The sequence below is a fragment of the Sceloporus undulatus genome, chromosome 5 (assembly GCF_019175285.1).
Source record: "Sceloporus undulatus isolate JIND9_A2432 ecotype Alabama chromosome 5, SceUnd_v1.1, whole genome shotgun sequence".
NCBI classification, from domain to species: domain Eukaryota; kingdom Metazoa; phylum Chordata; class Lepidosauria; order Squamata; family Phrynosomatidae; genus Sceloporus; species Sceloporus undulatus.
In genome coordinates, this window is record NC_056526.1 from 66331412 (window position 1) to 66348060 (window position 16649).

Here is a 16649-nt window from a genome sequence, read left to right on the forward strand (position 1 = left end):
GCCCCCGCATGTCATGGATGCGCCGCAGCTGCAGCGTGCCCACCAGACAGGGTGCATAGTGATGATGTCTTAGCTGCGCCGCTTCCAAATGGGGCGGCACAGCTGCGACATCATTGCACCATCTCTGGCGCTTTGCGTTGTCGCAGCGGCACCGCAAAAAGGAACCACATCCAGGCACTCCTTTTTTTCTCCGCAGCAGCACCGCACAATTTGTTGCTGCGGCACTCCTGCGGAACAAAGAGAGGTGCCAGGGAGGCGCCTCTTTTGGTGCTCTGTACCACGCCTTTGTCGCTAATATAGTCAGACTGAGAATGGGCAAAAACAGCTATTACGAAAAATATTGCACTAATTTGATATAGTTCTATTATTCCACTTATTGGCTACAGATGCCTCCTTTGGAATCCTGGGATTTGCAGTTTAGGGAAGGACATGTAGAATTCTCAGAGAGTTACAACCTCCCCCCCCCCAGAATGCACCAGGAGGAAGCCATAGCAGAAGAAGTGGACTAACAGTGGTATAATAATAATAATAAAAACTTTATTTATATACCGCCTTTCCAAGGTGATCAAAGCGGTTCACAACATCAAATATTCATTACAATACAGAGTAAAATACAGTACAGAGTAAAATAGCATCTTAAAAACATCGTATAAACAGTTTTAAATATTTTAATCTAATTGTGATCCAGCATCTTGAAATAACTTCTGTGAGGAGGTAGTTTCTCAAGAAGAGTCAGGAGGATATGCTAAACGGAAGAGATGTGTTTTCAAAGATTTTTTGAAAATGTCCAAGGTGGAACTAAGGCAAATCTCTTCCGGAAGTTTATTCCAGTAATTTGGAGCAACCGCTGTGAAGGATCTTTGGTGAGTTGATTCTAGTCTCACCTTAGGGTACTCCAATATGTACTTCCCCGAAGTTCTGAGGATGCGAGGCGGATTGTGTAGGAAGAGGCGTTCCCTCAAGTAACTCGGGCCCAAGCCATATAGGGCTTTATAGGTAATAACCAACACTTTATATTGAGCCCAGAAGCTAATTGGCAGCCAGTGAAGAGATCTTAAAACGGGTGTTATATGGTCTGACCCTAAGGTTCCAGTGACCAATCTGGCTGCAGCATTTAGAGAGCCAATGTGGTATAATGGTTTGAGTGTTGGACTATGAACTCTGGAGACCAGGGTTCAGTTCCAACTCAGCCATAAAACCCATGGGGTGACCTTGGACAAGTCACATGCTCTCAGCCTCATGGGAAGGCAAACACTAACCACCTCTGAACAAATCTTGCCAAGAAAACTCTGTGACAGGCTCATCATAAGTCAGAAATTACTTGAAGGCACATAGCAATAATGCCATAACAGCGTAGTGAGGTATTGTAAAACAGATGAGTGCAGACAGTAAAAGGAAGGCACATATATTGCACAGCCAAGCCCATCATATCCCCCAGATAATGGCCAAACCAAGCTTTCCTTGTTACTGAACTGTGTGCCAACTTGGAACCCACTTACTTTGTCACAAGACACACAACTGAAAAGCAAGCTCCAAACTGGGGCTGATCTGCTTCACCAGTCCTAGCCACATTTCCTGGCCATGCCAGATGATGACAAATTAAATCCAGAAACTCTGTGTGAGTGAGTGGGTATACATAAAGTGAATAGAATAATACAGTTCAGTTGCTTTAGTATAAAACCATCTGTATACTGAATCACACTATATATTAAGCCAGAAATGTCTTAAATGCCAGACAGCAAGAAAATGAGAAGCTTGATCATTCTTCAGCATGCCAGACATACCTGGCAGGTAGTGGTACCACAGAGATTCTTTGCCCAAGGCACATTATCTTTTAACAAGGAATCTTCCCATATATGCTAAGATGTCTCTGTTTCACCTGTATATAAACTTATACTCTTACTAAGCATTAGGAAATGTGTGTAAAATGTCTTTCTCATTAAAAAATGAAGCACTCTCTTTATCAATATTTCATTCTGATATTTGGACCTTTGAAAGGGAATGAAATTAACTCCCTCTCTGTTTCTCTTTCTGTGAAATTAAATGCAAAATATTCATTTATCCACACCCTTGCTTCACCTTAAATAGAGAAATCTTGTCTAACTGTCATGCTTATGTGCACTACATTCATAGTTAAAAAATCAATCCCAGAAGTGTCAGAGGGGAATATATATATATATATAGTCCACGATGCTCTGCCAATCAGGGTTCTTCTTTCTACCCATCATGTCATGTGGAGTAGGATAACACTGTTAATTAGGAATTTTGTTACTTCACAAAACACCACCTCCAACAACAGTAGAATCATAGAATCATAGAATTGTAGAGAACACAAGGGCCATCCAGTCCAACCCCCTGCCATGCAGGAACTCTGAATCAAAGCATCCCTGATAGATGGCCAGTAGTATGAGCCTACCCAGAGTTTGTTGTGGACTAGTTAGCTTGCTCTAGCTCCATGGCCAAAGAGAACTCACCAGCCCCTGTGTAATTCCCACTAGATGGTTTCATTTGGCACTGAGGACCCAGGGACCAATCTAAGAGATTTTCATAGCATACAGATAGGGACATTTCCAGGAGTTCCTTCAGTTTGGAGTCAAAAAAAGTCTGTAATTTTGCACTGGTTTGGTATTTTCCTAACAGACACAATTCTCATCCAAGAGGGTTAGATCCAGTTGCTTGTATCCCTTTCTGGTAAGCACCATCAGACCAAAGTTAAAAATATTAGAGGAATAAACAAAAGAACAATTACCTTATCTTTCAAGTTGGAGTAAAATATGTATTAACTTCATATCCAACAACAGTGGGGATAAGAATCATAGAATCATAGAGCTGGAAAAGACCTTAAGGGCCATCCAGTCCAATCCCCTGCCATGCAGGAAAACACAATCTAACCACCCCAAGAGATGGCCATCTAGCCTCTGTTTAAAAAACTCCAAAGAAGAAGATCCAAACACTCTCTGAGGGAGTGTGTTCCATTGTTGAACAACTCTTATTGTTAGGAAGTTCTTACTAATGTTTAGGTGGAAATTACAAGACAATTGTAATTTTTAGATCCAGGGTGGGAGTAACTCTCCAGATTTTGTTTAATTCCAACTTCCACCATCCTCCACCACTGATTATGGCCTTGTCTGCACAGGCCAGGATATTTTGGGGTGAGCCCATAGTATCTTGTACCACAGCTGCCCCAACCCCCATTACCTGGCCTTCCATTCTCATGCTGCTGTTGCTGCTGTCTACTTGGGTGTCTAGCTGAGCCACCCAGCACATCTGCCACCACCATGGTTTGCTCATTTCTGAAGTCAAAACGAGATGCCCAGTCTTGATCACATGGCTGGGCACCTCGTTCTGACATCAAAATGAGCAACCCACAGCAGTTGTGGATGAGCCAGGTGGTTCAGTGGGAGACCTGTGCAAACAACCACCACAGTGTGGGAACGGTAGGTTCTGGATTGTCCCAGAGTAACAGGTATATTTTTGAATACTGTTTTAAATGTGTTATATCCCGCTTCTGATGTGGAGCATCACAAACGTTGTCCAATCTGCTCACACCAGAACCAGGGTATGGGATGCACATTGTCCAAACAGGATGGTGTTAGAACGGGTGGAAACAGGGTCTATGCTATCTAGAGCTTGCTGGGAGTTAATAGTCCATCAGCATCTTATGGGCCACATGATTCCCATATCTGTTCAAGATTACAGAAACCTACTGACAGAGTTTAATTAATTACTTATGGATAAGGTCCCTATTCACACACACATACACACACTGCAAAGCTGAAGAATACCTACGTTCATGGAATGGATTATATTTTGATTACATTACTTTGTACCCATGATACTTTGAATTGCAAATGAATTGGCCTACCACTGTAAAAGCACATTACAAAACTTCAAAACAGCAGAATGTTTCCTTTGCATGTTTGTCATACATTGTCTGTTCATTTTATTTATAATCATTAAGACTATAAATTAAAAAGGTGTGTGTGTCCTCAAATTGGTGTGTGTGTGTGTGTGTGTGTGTGTGTGTGTAAGCAGGTAACATTCTGAGGTGATTTTGCCAGTTCCTTCCTATGAAATATAGTCTACCGCAGCTGGGATTTGTTGGCAGTCTCCTATCGAAGTACTAACCCAGGGCTGATCCAGCTTAGCTTCAAAGATCATTGGTACTTAGGCTTGCCATTGCCATGCATGGCAGCAAAACTGGTCACTGGATCCTCCAGGACCAGCCACATAACACTTGTCTTGAAAGATCTACATTGGCTGCCTATTCGCTTCCGGGTGCAATACAAGGTGTTGGTTATAATCTATAAAGCCCTAAATGGCTTGGGCCCAGGGTACTTGGAGGACCGCCTCTCCCCATACAATCCGCCCCGCGCTCTCAGATCAGCCGGGAAGCAACTGTTGAGGGTTCCAGACACAAAATATGCTGCAACTGCTCAGAGGGCGTATTCTATCTCGGCCCCGCAGCTCTGGAACTCTCTTCCAGGCGAGCTCCGCTCAGTCACCTCCCTTGACTAATTTAGGAAGAGGTTAAAAACCTTCCTCTTCGAACAAGCCTTTCCCCAGACATTGTAACATCTGTTATCTGTACACTGCACATGCACTTTTGAGTCAGCTAGTCTGTATGTTTTAGCTTGTATTTTTTTAACCTTGTTTTAATTGTTTAATTGTTTTAATTGTTTTTATATTGATGTATTGATTGATTGTTGTTACAATTTGTATATTGTATACAACCATGTTACCCGCTTTGATCTACCCAGGAAAAGCGGGCTACAAATAAATGATTTATTATTTATTATTATTATGCACCTATGGTCATTTAAAAGTGAGTGTGAGATTACCAATACAATCCTATAAATCCTAGTAAGATGTCCCCATTGTTGAGTGAAAATGAATTACATCTAAGCTGCAATAAGGCAATACCACATGAGCAGAGTATAGTAAGCATGGCCATTAGAGTGTCAGAGGAAGGCTTGGAATATCCAGGCTGAAATCTTAGGCTACCTGTGTAAAGTTGGCTTTGAGGTATACATAAAAAATGCATAGGACTGCAGTCTACATGTGGAAGTTTCACCATCTTGTTCCCCAAAAAGAAATCTTTGAATGTTCTATGAAAAGCCTGAAGTGGGGTTCTAAGTGTGTTTGGGTCAGCACATTTGAAACTCTTACTCACTAGCCCTGGTTAGTACTTCTGGACTCACAATCCAGATATGCATATGCATATCTATTGCATTAATATTAATTGTGCTATAGGATGATATTTTTGGATTTTTAGAAATGTTACCAAGAAAAAGCATGAAGCAAGGTGGAAGGAGACAAGGGGGGGGGGAGTCCCATAAAACAAGTTGGAATGATCATGTGGTCATCATCACTTAAATTTAAGTTTTGTGTTTTATTTATTTATTACAAGTTAAATTTCTTCGTTGTATTCAAGCTCTACACTGAAAGGCAACATACATGTAAATCTACATCCCAAAGTACTTTCTCCAATGTAGTCCCATTGAAATTACTAACAACAAGAGATCAAAAGATCTGGAGATTTTGGTCTTAAGAACTTAAAAAGGATTCCTTATTAACTTGTGGCCAATAAGTTTTATGTGTGTGCGGTAAGCTTGCATGTCTGTGGTCCAAATTTCATCTTAGTGATCTGTACAAGTCATAATTTCATAGCTTCAGCCCCATTCTCTAATATGGCCACAGCTGTTATGGGTTGTCAGTCAGAACTGCGATATAGTTCATCCACTCTACCTTTAATACATTGAAATGTCACAGAAATATAATGTATCAGTACTACTGTAATACTAAAAATGGTGAAAGCCACATCCAGTGGATGTATGTCTACACATATGTAGCTGTAAGAGTATATGTACAAAAAGAAACAAGAGCAACTACAAACTATCTGGTACATAATGGATGTAAAAGGAATATAAAATAAAATGTTTAAAAACACAGGTAGCTTCGAAAAACCTTAATATGAATCTCCTGCTGACATCAGTAGTGTTCATTTCAGATAACGTTCCTTGCTGGCAGAATACCTAATAGTTATCTGAAAGTCGTAAGCCAGTTTACTAGATAAGGCTTCAATGCCAACAAATGAAGGAAAGGAGCCAAATCAGATTTTGGTCCAGACTTTTATATGATGTATATATTGGAAAGGAGACACTGCTTTCTGCCCATTCTTTCCCCAACCAGCAATATCTTAAAATATATGTATCAGTGTCAAGGGAGCACTGACTTTATCCCATAATTTGAAAACAACGCTGCCACCATTGTGTGTTAATGTAAGGGGTTAAAGACCAAGAGGTGGAAAATAGTGTGACTACTTGAAAAGACATGCACTATGTGCTATGTATTTGTGTACAGAGCGTTTAGCATGAACATTTGCAAGTCAAGTTAAATGACTTACATACTTTCAATCAGCAGGGTGCTTCACATCCCTTTTCCATGGATTCCTACAAACACCCTTCATAAAACTATGGAAATAGTTTTCCCCAATACATAATCTGGACTTCTGTTTCCTAAACCATAGACAAGCAAATCACAAGGTAGGCCATGAGGGTAGTATACATACTCATGTTCTTTCTGATAAAGCTCCTTAATTATAATTTCCACCAAACACTTTCTCTGCAGTTATTAAGGAGAAAATTTTCAAACATTACCTGAAATCCACACCAATTATTTTACTGGCATTACTGCCAATTATGCAAGTATTTATTTACATTTATATACAGCTTTTCCATCACATGGATTTCAAAACTGCTTACAACAAAATGATCAGAAAATGATATACAAATTACAAAAATTAAGTTGATATTTCACCGTCAGCCTACTTTCTATCCCACAATAAATGTATCCTATGGTAGTACAAAAATGCCAGTGCAGTGGATCCAGTAGATCTCAATTCACTATTCTACATGCACAGACAATTCAAGATAAGCTGTAACTCTATGGCTCTAATTCTGTGCAATCTTACCTAGGGGAAAGAATGATTTAATTCAGTGTGGCTGAGTAGATATATATGAAAACATTTTTAGGCATGTTACTTGTAAAAGTCATTTGAAGAGGCAATCCCATACAAGCTGCATCTCCCTTATCCTGAATTCCAAAATCCAAAATATTCCAGAATCCAACATTGCCCAAACTGGTGGCTGACATAGTGACACCTTTGCTTTTTGATGGTTCAGTGTACACAAACTTTGTTTCATGCACAAAATTATTAAAAAATACCTGTGTATAAAATTGCTTTAAGGCTATGTGTGTTAGGTGCATGCAAAACATAAATGAATTTCATGTTTAAATTTGGGTCCCATCTCCAGGATATCTCATTATGTATACACAAATATTCAAAAATCCAAAAAAATCCATAAGACCTCTAGTCGCAATCATTTTGGACTCAACCTTATTAACATGTACATGTATACATGTTTGCACACTTCCTACTGTCTCCTCCCTTACACACACTCACAAACATACACACTCACATGCACACACATATAAATGTACAAATTCTATTACCGCATTGGCACTACTTTTCCAAACAACAGACTTTTATACTAATATGGCAACACAGATTTTTAGGACCAATCCTCAAATGACATACATAAATATCAGCTGCAATAGGCAATACTGTATGTTTTTAACCTTAAAAAAGTATTTTTGTCTATGTTTCTCCCTTTCCCCTCCCCAATAGCATATATTAATTGTTTTCTTCCTTTGTACTGCAGGTATCTTTTTCAACACATTGAAAATGACAGAAAACATCATGGAATCTAAAGTGAATACTACAATATAAAGTGATTCAATTCCTTCTCTACAAGCATCTAGATGGACTTCAGTTTCAAACACATTTTGCCATCTATCCTTGTCAAGAGAACACTATCATTCCTCAATATGCCTCTTCTGACTGGGCAAAGTGATTGCAAGGCGGTAACTTATCTCCAAGAACGAGAGGGATTTTGTTTTTCTTCAGCATACACTATTTGACAAATGCAAGTGCTTGGCTTATCAAATGACCAATTCCTCCTGAACTTAAAAACTGTAATTGTGCAATCATTAAGGGCCAATTACTTTTCAAGAATACTGAGCTAAGATGAAGGACATCTCACTCAAAATTCACCTTATACTTGGTCTAACAATAATTGCACTAGTACATGCTGTAGATAAAAGAGCAGACTGCCCACAGTCATGTATGTGTGAGATAAGACCATGGTTTACTCCAAGATCTATATACATGGAAGCTTGGACAGTGGACTGCAATGATGTAGGCCTCTCTGCTTTTCCAGCCCAACTGCCTGCTAATACACAGGTTTTACTTCTACAGGCAAACAACATTAAAAAAATTGAATACACAAAAGAATTTCCAGTAAACCTCACGGGTTTGGATTTATCTCAGAACAGTTTGTCCTCAGTGGCTAATATTGAACTTCGCAAGATACCCCAGCTTCTTTCAGTCTACCTGGAGGAAAATAAACTTACAGAGTTGCCTGACAAATGTCTCTCTGGACTGAGCAACCTCCAAGAGCTCTATGTTAACCACAACCAGCTTTCCACAATTGCACCAGGAGCCTTCACGGGCCTTGATAATCTTCTTAGACTCCATCTCAATTCAAATAGTCTGCAACTGATCAACAGGAAGTGGTTTGAAGCTATTCCTCATCTGGAGATCCTTATGATTGGAGAAAATCCAATCATCAGAATCGAAGATATGAACTTTAAGCCCCTTATCAATCTGCGGAGCCTGGTTTTAGCAGGCATAAATCTTACAGAAATACCAGATAATGCCTTTGCTGGACTTGACAATTTAGAAAGCATTTCTTTTTATGACAACAGATTAGTTAAAGTGCCCCATACTGCTCTTCAGAAGGCTACAAATCTGAAGTTTTTGGATCTAAACAAGAACCCTATTAACAGAATACAAAGAGGGGATTTCAGCAATATGATACACCTCAAAGAATTGGGAATTAATAACATGCCTGAACTGATATCTATCGATAATCTGGCTGTTGACAATCTGCCAGATTTGAGAAAAATAGAAGCAACCAATAACCCTAGATTATCATACATACATCCAAATGCATTCTACCGACTTCCTCGGCTGGAATCTCTCATGCTGAACAGTAACGCACTTAGTGCCCTGTACCGTAGTACAATTGAGTCCTTGCCTAATCTCAAGGAAATCAGCATACATAGCAACCCAATCCGATGTGACTGTGTCATCCGATGGATTAATATGAATAAAACCAGCATTCGATTCATGGAACCAGAATCCTTATTTTGTGTGGATCCTCCTGAATTTCAAGGCCAGAATGTGAGGAAGGTTCATTTCAGGGAAATGATGGAAATTTGCCTTCCACTGATAGCCCCAGAAAGTTTCCCCTCAAAACTAAATTTAGAAACAGGCAGCTATATATCCCTACACTGCCGAGCAACTGCAGAACCAGAACCTGAAGTGTATTGGATAACTCCATCAGGACATAAGCTTTTGCCCAACACTATTTCCCTGAAATACTATGTTCATTCAGAAGGCACACTAGATATCAGTGATATAACGCAAAAAGAAAGTGGCCTATACACATGCATAGCAACTAATTTAGTTGGTGCAGATTTAAAATCCATTATGATTAATGTGGATGGTTCTTCCCCCCAGGATGACCATAAATCTTTGTCTATCAATGTAGAAAATGTGCAATCTCATTCCATCCTACTGTCTTGGAAAGCCCATTCTAAAATTGTGAAATCTGCCATCAGATGGATTGCTTTTCCAACAAATGGAAACTCTCTAGCATCACGGAGTGCTCGAATCCCATCCCATATAAAGGTCTACAATTTTACACATCTTACTCCATCAACGGAATATAAAATTTGTATGGACATCCCCACTGTTCAGTTGCAGGATGCAAAACAATGCATCAATGTCACCACAAAAGAATTGGATCCAGCAGTGACAAATTATGAGAAAATCAACATCACCACGTTTCTTGCTTGCCTTGGTATTCTTTTGGGATTTCTTTGTGTATTGTCTCTCTTCAGTTGCATCTTCCACGAAATGAACTGTGATGCTGGACACAGCTATTTCAGGCAGTACCTGAAGAAACAACCTTTTTCTTTCAGTGAGCTTTACCCTCCTCTAATCAGTCTTTGGGATACTGGCAAAGAGAAAAGCACAGCACTCGAAGTCCAAGCAACAGTTATAGGGGTTCCTCCAAACATGTCATGAACTATCTGCATTACTAAAGTTGGTGTTTTAAACTGGGGATGCACAAGACTATAACTGTGCTCAATAAAAAGGCAAAAAAGAAACCCTCTCTAAAAATCAAAACTTGTGTTTGGCTGATGGTGGTGGCTACAAATACAAAAAAATTACCAGTGTGGTATTTTTTAAAAAACAAAACACCTATCTTTGAAGAGCTCTGTGCCAACCAAATTGTTTTCTAGGACTTTATAGTGTGACTTCTTATAATCTAAGAGGCACTCAATACTGTCGAAACAGTGCAAGTAGATGAGAAAATTTTCTGTATTTGTTGTTTTTTTAATTAAATGTAGGAATAGTGGGACGGAGTAATGCCCCTCTCCTGTGTTGTATGACACACATTAGCCACGAGCTTTTGCAGTGAACCAATAAAACTAGAATTGATGCGTGGTGTAATGAAATGGATACATTCTGTAGAGTAGACACCGTGAGTATGTGAAACTTTTTTATGGGGAAAAATACAATTTTTGATTACAACCAAAATAGTTTGGATTGCTTTCTTTCTAAAGAAATATTTCAGGGACTTACTCCGCATCATATATGGTTAAATCCAATGTCTGTCCTGTCTAAAGTAGAAACACTAAAATCAACATAAATTAATTTAGTTGTAATTAACAAGTTCAATTCATGTTGGTCAGATTTAGAGTTCATTTTATATTGACAAGGTTTAGAATCAATTGGATTTACCCTATGAATTTTAATGTCTGCGTAATATACACATTCTTCCCTGTGAAGATGTACAGGACTGGAAAACTGATTACTGTTCTTACAATTGCTCTTTGATTGGACTTTGGTCAAGTCCAAAGTGTGATGAAGACTGAAGTTCTGGACAGCCAAACCTTCCCTAGCCAGGGAAAAGTATATTCATTTGTTTTATGTTCCAAACAATGCAATTCTTTCCCAAGTATGCATGTAGAAAGATAGAAAAAGAACACATGTTTCTCACTAGTTGAGGAATAAGATCAGTTTTCTCAATGTACAATAAAATAATCATGTCCCTGATTCTAGATTTAAGGTGCATTTTCAGAAACATTTGTCTATCTTGTGTAGTATTTTTCATGAGTCATGTATTTTAAAACCCTAGTCCATCTAACAACTCTCCACTTATTCCTATTTCATGTACTGAAATGCTGAACTAGAAACTAAGGCATGGCAAACCAATCCAAAGCTATGGTCCAGTAGAAGTCTGAAATCGCATTACTGACACTGAAGTTCAACACTCACTCAGTTGGGTCATAATGTTTACATAGAGACAGACTTCAGTCTGAGATGGGAATCATGCAACTTTAGCTGACATAGCCAGTGACTGGGATTAATGAAACTGAAGTTCAACATGTGGAGAACCGCATGATTTGCATCCCTGTTTTAGACTGCTGCTTTTGAGCCATTCTGGAGATTAACTGAAATGTCTTTATCCTGTCTTAAACTTTGTTGTAACTGGCCTGTAATATTCTCTGACACATCAGTTGATGCTGGACTGGATAAGGCTTTGATCTGATCTAACAGGGTACTTCACACACACTTATCTCAAAGAGAGAAGCCAGATAGAAGTATGTGGTCAATTTGCAAATGAATCACATTGAAGGAAGAATCCCCAATAATTCATGCATGACCTTAAACAATGCTTGATTCTTCTGATATAATTCTAATAGTTTTTGGGGGAAAGCCTCAGAACACAGGCATATAAAAAAATAATAGAAGTAAAATTCTGCAGACCAGTGAAAACAGAGAGTTTCAGAAAATAAAAACAATCCAAAGAAAATACTAAGAAATTAAGGGCATCAGTCAGTATAGTGTGGACTTGTTAGCCACTGTATACTGAACCAGTTATGTAATTTGAAGGACAATCAATCATGCATCCTGAGTGAATTGGTGAACCACTAGGCCTCTGCTTCAGACCACAAAGTTTTAAAGACACACAGAATAATAAGTGTGTGAATGAGTAGTATGGCAGAAGCTTTATCTTTACTAGGGAGATGTGTGGCTCAGATCAGACTCCAAAGGTTAAAAGAGTACAATACTATGTCATGGGTTCACTGAATCACCAGCAGACCATTCACTAAAAAAATTCAGTGTGCTAATGTGTGTCTCTGCCATCTCTCATCACCTGCCCAGGGTGGTGTCCAAGGTACTATTTATAGTCTGGACTAGTACGTATGTTCAGGTTTAGGACAGTTCAGAAGCTGAGCAGCAGTGTCATTTATACAGAGCCATAGTACTTTTTCATGCTTCCACGTCCTCTTCTTTTGCACAGACTCCTTCACTCTATCAATTTTCCATAGGCTCATTAGTATTGATAGCATAAGGTAGCAAGGAGGTATCTCCTTGGACCTTTCAATATGAAAAATTAGCTTTCAACTCATGGAATTTTTGAATAATTCTCAGTTCTTCCTTCCAAACCTACAAGTTATTTTTTTTTTAAAAAAAACATTTAAACTAGAAAGTATATGTTTGCGGGGGAAAGGGAGTCAATTCCAATGGTAATTCTAGAATATCTGTAATCTGAATCTTTATGAATTCAGTACATTTTACTGAGCGCACTCTTTAGAAGCCTGATGAATCGCTATCACACACACCCTGACATTAGAATTTATCAGCCAGACGTGCTCATGCATCATGAGAGATTTCAGCATCGAGGACACAGCTTTTAGAGCAAGGCTATTTATCAAACATACAGTAGTTGAAATATGACCTATTATAATGCCAGCACTGTATAGGTCAGCAAGAACATGTTCATGTATCTTGCGTGTTTGTCTTTGGAGCCAGAGTACATTTAAAATCTGTTACTGATATAACTCAGGGGTTAGAATTACACTTGTTTCAGGCAACACAACTGAGATCAATGGCACTATGCCACACAGAAAGCAAACGTAAAACATCCAAATTCAGTTATTTCTGAATCCATTTGAATGAAAAGTTCATACTATTTGTCATGTAATCATGATAATTCACCATCTCTAAGCCATTCTTAGCTTAATTTATCAGTATGAATGATCTGACATGCTTCCTTTCATATTACTGCTACTTAGATAAGGGCTGTGTCTGCAGTGCCAAATTAATGCAGGTCCGCAAAACTTTAACTGCCATGGTTCAGTGCTATGGAATTCTGGGATTTTTAGTTTTGTCAGACATTTAGACTTCTCTGTTAGGGAGCACTGGTGACAGAACAAACTACAAATCACAAGATTCCACAAGATGGAGCCATGGCAGTTAAAGCAGGGTCAAACTGCATTAGTTCTGCAATGTGGCAGCAGCCAAGGACAATGACAACACACACAAGTCAGTTATGTGTTCAAATCATGTTTTCTACGATAGCCTTATAAACATTTGTCAAGAAATTCATTATTTCACTGAGTGCTACTCGAATGCAGAAAACGTATAGATAGTGATCAAATCAAAACACAGTTAATTTTTGGATCTAGCCTAGCACAGGGAAATAGGTGTTTAAGACAGACTGTACTGACTATTGCTGTTTGATTGTATTCTCACTCCAGCTCCAAAAAGTCTTAATGATAATATAGTTTGTTAATGAGAGGAGGTACTTCTTCACATAAGCTGAACAATTTCTGTTATCATTTTGCTGGGATTATTCCATGGATAGTACATAAAACCGCAAAACAATGAATACAAAAAATAAATAAATAGTGAAATTGGTAGTTTAAAAAAACTTAACATTTTCATATTTTCAAAAGGTTGGTGCATAACTGGTGAGCACATCATAATACTAATTTCAGTGAATGACTTTGGTCCAGAAGAGGAATATTGGTGTTATGTGTGTGTGTTGCACTTGATATCACATTACACTGACAAAGCTTTTTTAATGCTCATGTCGAGACTAGTAAAAAGTATTCAACTGGACAATCAAGCATTTTCTTGTGGATGAGAGGGGGACACATAGATACTAATGTTCTCATACCTGCCTCTCCATGCCTCAGAGCCCTTAGATCACTTATACTTTCTCGATAGGATCCCTGCCAATTGGAGATGGCTGCAGCATGAGGAGGAATGGGGAAATACAGAAACTGAGCAGATGTACCTTCTGTAAGTCAACTAGAAGGAACCTCTGTTCAATTTTTTATGATCACTCCTTTCTCACTCAGGATCCTTCAAATCTAGGAAATTGTGGGGAAAGGAAGACATAAAGGCAGCTTCAGCCTGCCTCCTTTGGGGGGGGTCTCTTTGCAAAGGACACACTCACAAACACACACACACACATTAAAAATGTAAAATGGATGTTTTCGTTTTCTGAAAAAGTTATGGAAAGGGTGCACAGGATTTGTGCAATTTTTCTTGCAGAAATAAATAACAAATTCACAAGGAGAGAAGCAGGTGGAAGCAGACTTTGCATTCTTTCCTCCCCAACAGCCCTTCCAGCACCCCCAAAAGTGGGCAGAGGTCCAAGGCTCTGTAACTGACTGGAGTGGAGTGGAGTGTGGTAAAGAAGGATCAAGATGAGACAGAAGTGCCTTCTATGAGTCAAACCTATAAAGGAAGCTTCCATCCAATTTTAGGAGACACCTCCCCTGCCGTTTGCTCCATGGTACAGTCTACCTATTCTTGAGGAGGTGGGAAGGGTTGCATTGGAAGGTAGACTACATGAATCACATCTCTACTAACCTGGTTACACACACTTAAATCTGAATGCAACTGGATGTCTTTATTCTAGTGATTCCCAGACTTCAGCTCCCAGAAGCCTCACCCATCTTGGCCAATGGTCTGGGATTCTGTAAGCCAAACTCCAAAATGCTTGGAAGGCCAGAGTTTGGGAATCACTGCTTTATTCAAATACAGATTATATTTCTGCAAACCTATAAAGCTAAAACTGTGGGCAGCCTTCACATGTCACACTAGATAGAAACATGAGTGACTCCCTCACAGAATCTGGATAAGTTACTTTCTTGGCTGAGATCTTGTATGATCACTTAGGGGATTATTGCACGGAAGCTTACTATCTCTGAAAGGTTGCCAAATCATCCATAAAACACGAGGGTGTGATCACCGGTTGTGCTTTTCCCCTGTGATTAAATCATCATGGAGGTGTCCCGTCATTAAAGCATTCGGAGAGCAGCCATTTCTCCACATAACGGAAGTTCTCGTGAACACTTTAATGACGGGACACCTCCATAACAATTGAATCACAGGAGGAAAGCGCAACTGGCAATCACACCCTCATGCTTTACAGATGATTTAGCGACCTTTCAGAAATGGTAAGCCTCCGAGTGATAATCCCCATTGTGGTTGTGCGTATGTGTCATTGAGTTGGCTTCAACTTTTGATGACCCTGTAAATGAGAGACTTCCAAAGAACACTGTTGTTACTCAAGTTTGAAGACTCAAGAGGTTTGCTCAGGTCTTGCAGACTCACAGCCATGGCTTCTTTGATTGGCTCTATGTTGTCTTTAGCTTTATCAAACATTGTGCTCATTTCAAAGGAGTCATATTTCATGGCTTCCATAGATCTCTCTTTCAGCATTACATTTCAATTGAGGATGTTTCCAGAAGGAGGGAAAGTTGATGGTAGTCTCAGCTTTTGTTCCTCTACAAGCCAATTTAATTCATGAGATCCATACGGCATTTTCCTTATTCAAAAGAATTTCTAGGAACTCCCAGTAGCACTCTGAACAGATTGTAAGAAGACATGGTTCACTAGGAAAAAAAATGACAATGCTTGGCAAGGTAGAAGGAAGTTGGAAAGGGGGGGAAAAGTTACAGATGGAGCCATGGCCCTGTATCTGCAAGGCCTTAGCAGGGCTGTTGATAACTGGTAGACTTGGAGTACTTATAGGGTTACCATAAGACGAAGTTGATTTGATGATTAGCGGGAGGGAAACAACTCGGTAGTACCAAAGACTTTTTATTTGCACTTCAAGGATCAGTTTAAATGAACTTAGTACTTTCCTAAATGAAATGCTTCTGACTTAGCTATGTGTTTTTACTGTTTCAGAAGCAGTAAAAATGGCTGCTACCAAGTAAAAACTGCTAATGTTTCCAAGATACAGATTCAACAGAGATCAAGTTAACACTCAAACAAAATAATCTTAATGCTTAACTATTGTAATATTGCTGAAGCGCTCTAGCATTTGACTAAATTCCTGAATAATTTGAATAAGAACAGAGGCTTAGTGGGAATTGGTAAAACTTAATTTCTGAAATGTTGCATGAGACTGGGTATGATGTGATCAGTGAAAGGAGGAGAGAGAAGGGGAGGGAGGGAAAGAAGCCTCCATGTTTCAAGAAGACTGGTTGGAAACCCATGAAGATGCAGATACAAAAAAAGAAAAGAAAAGAAAAAAATCTTGATAGTTCCAGAGTCCCTCCTCCAAAATCTGCTGCACTTTGAGTTGCTTTTCTGTTGGGTTTCACTATTCAGCTCTCACATGATCACTAATGAAGTATAAATA

The 16649-nt window shown here is 39.1% G+C and overlaps 2 protein-coding genes across 9 annotated transcripts in view; one reads left to right on the forward strand and one right to left on the reverse strand.

Annotated features, from left to right (window-relative positions):
- Positions 1-11323, forward strand: part of LRRN3 (leucine rich repeat neuronal 3) — a 58185-nt gene extending 46862 nt beyond the window's left edge. Inside the window, exon 2 of the mRNA XM_042467990.1 lies at positions 7725-11323. Coding sequence (XP_042323924.1) covers positions 8090-10216 — 2127 coding nt within the window. The 5' untranslated portion in view covers positions 7725-8089 and the 3' untranslated portion in view covers positions 10217-11323. The remainder of the gene's footprint in view (positions 1-7724) is intronic.
- IMMP2L (inner mitochondrial membrane peptidase subunit 2) overlaps positions 1-16649 on the reverse strand; it is a 594331-nt gene that overhangs the window by 337423 nt on the left and 240259 nt on the right. The gene's annotated exons all lie outside the window — the stretch shown is intronic.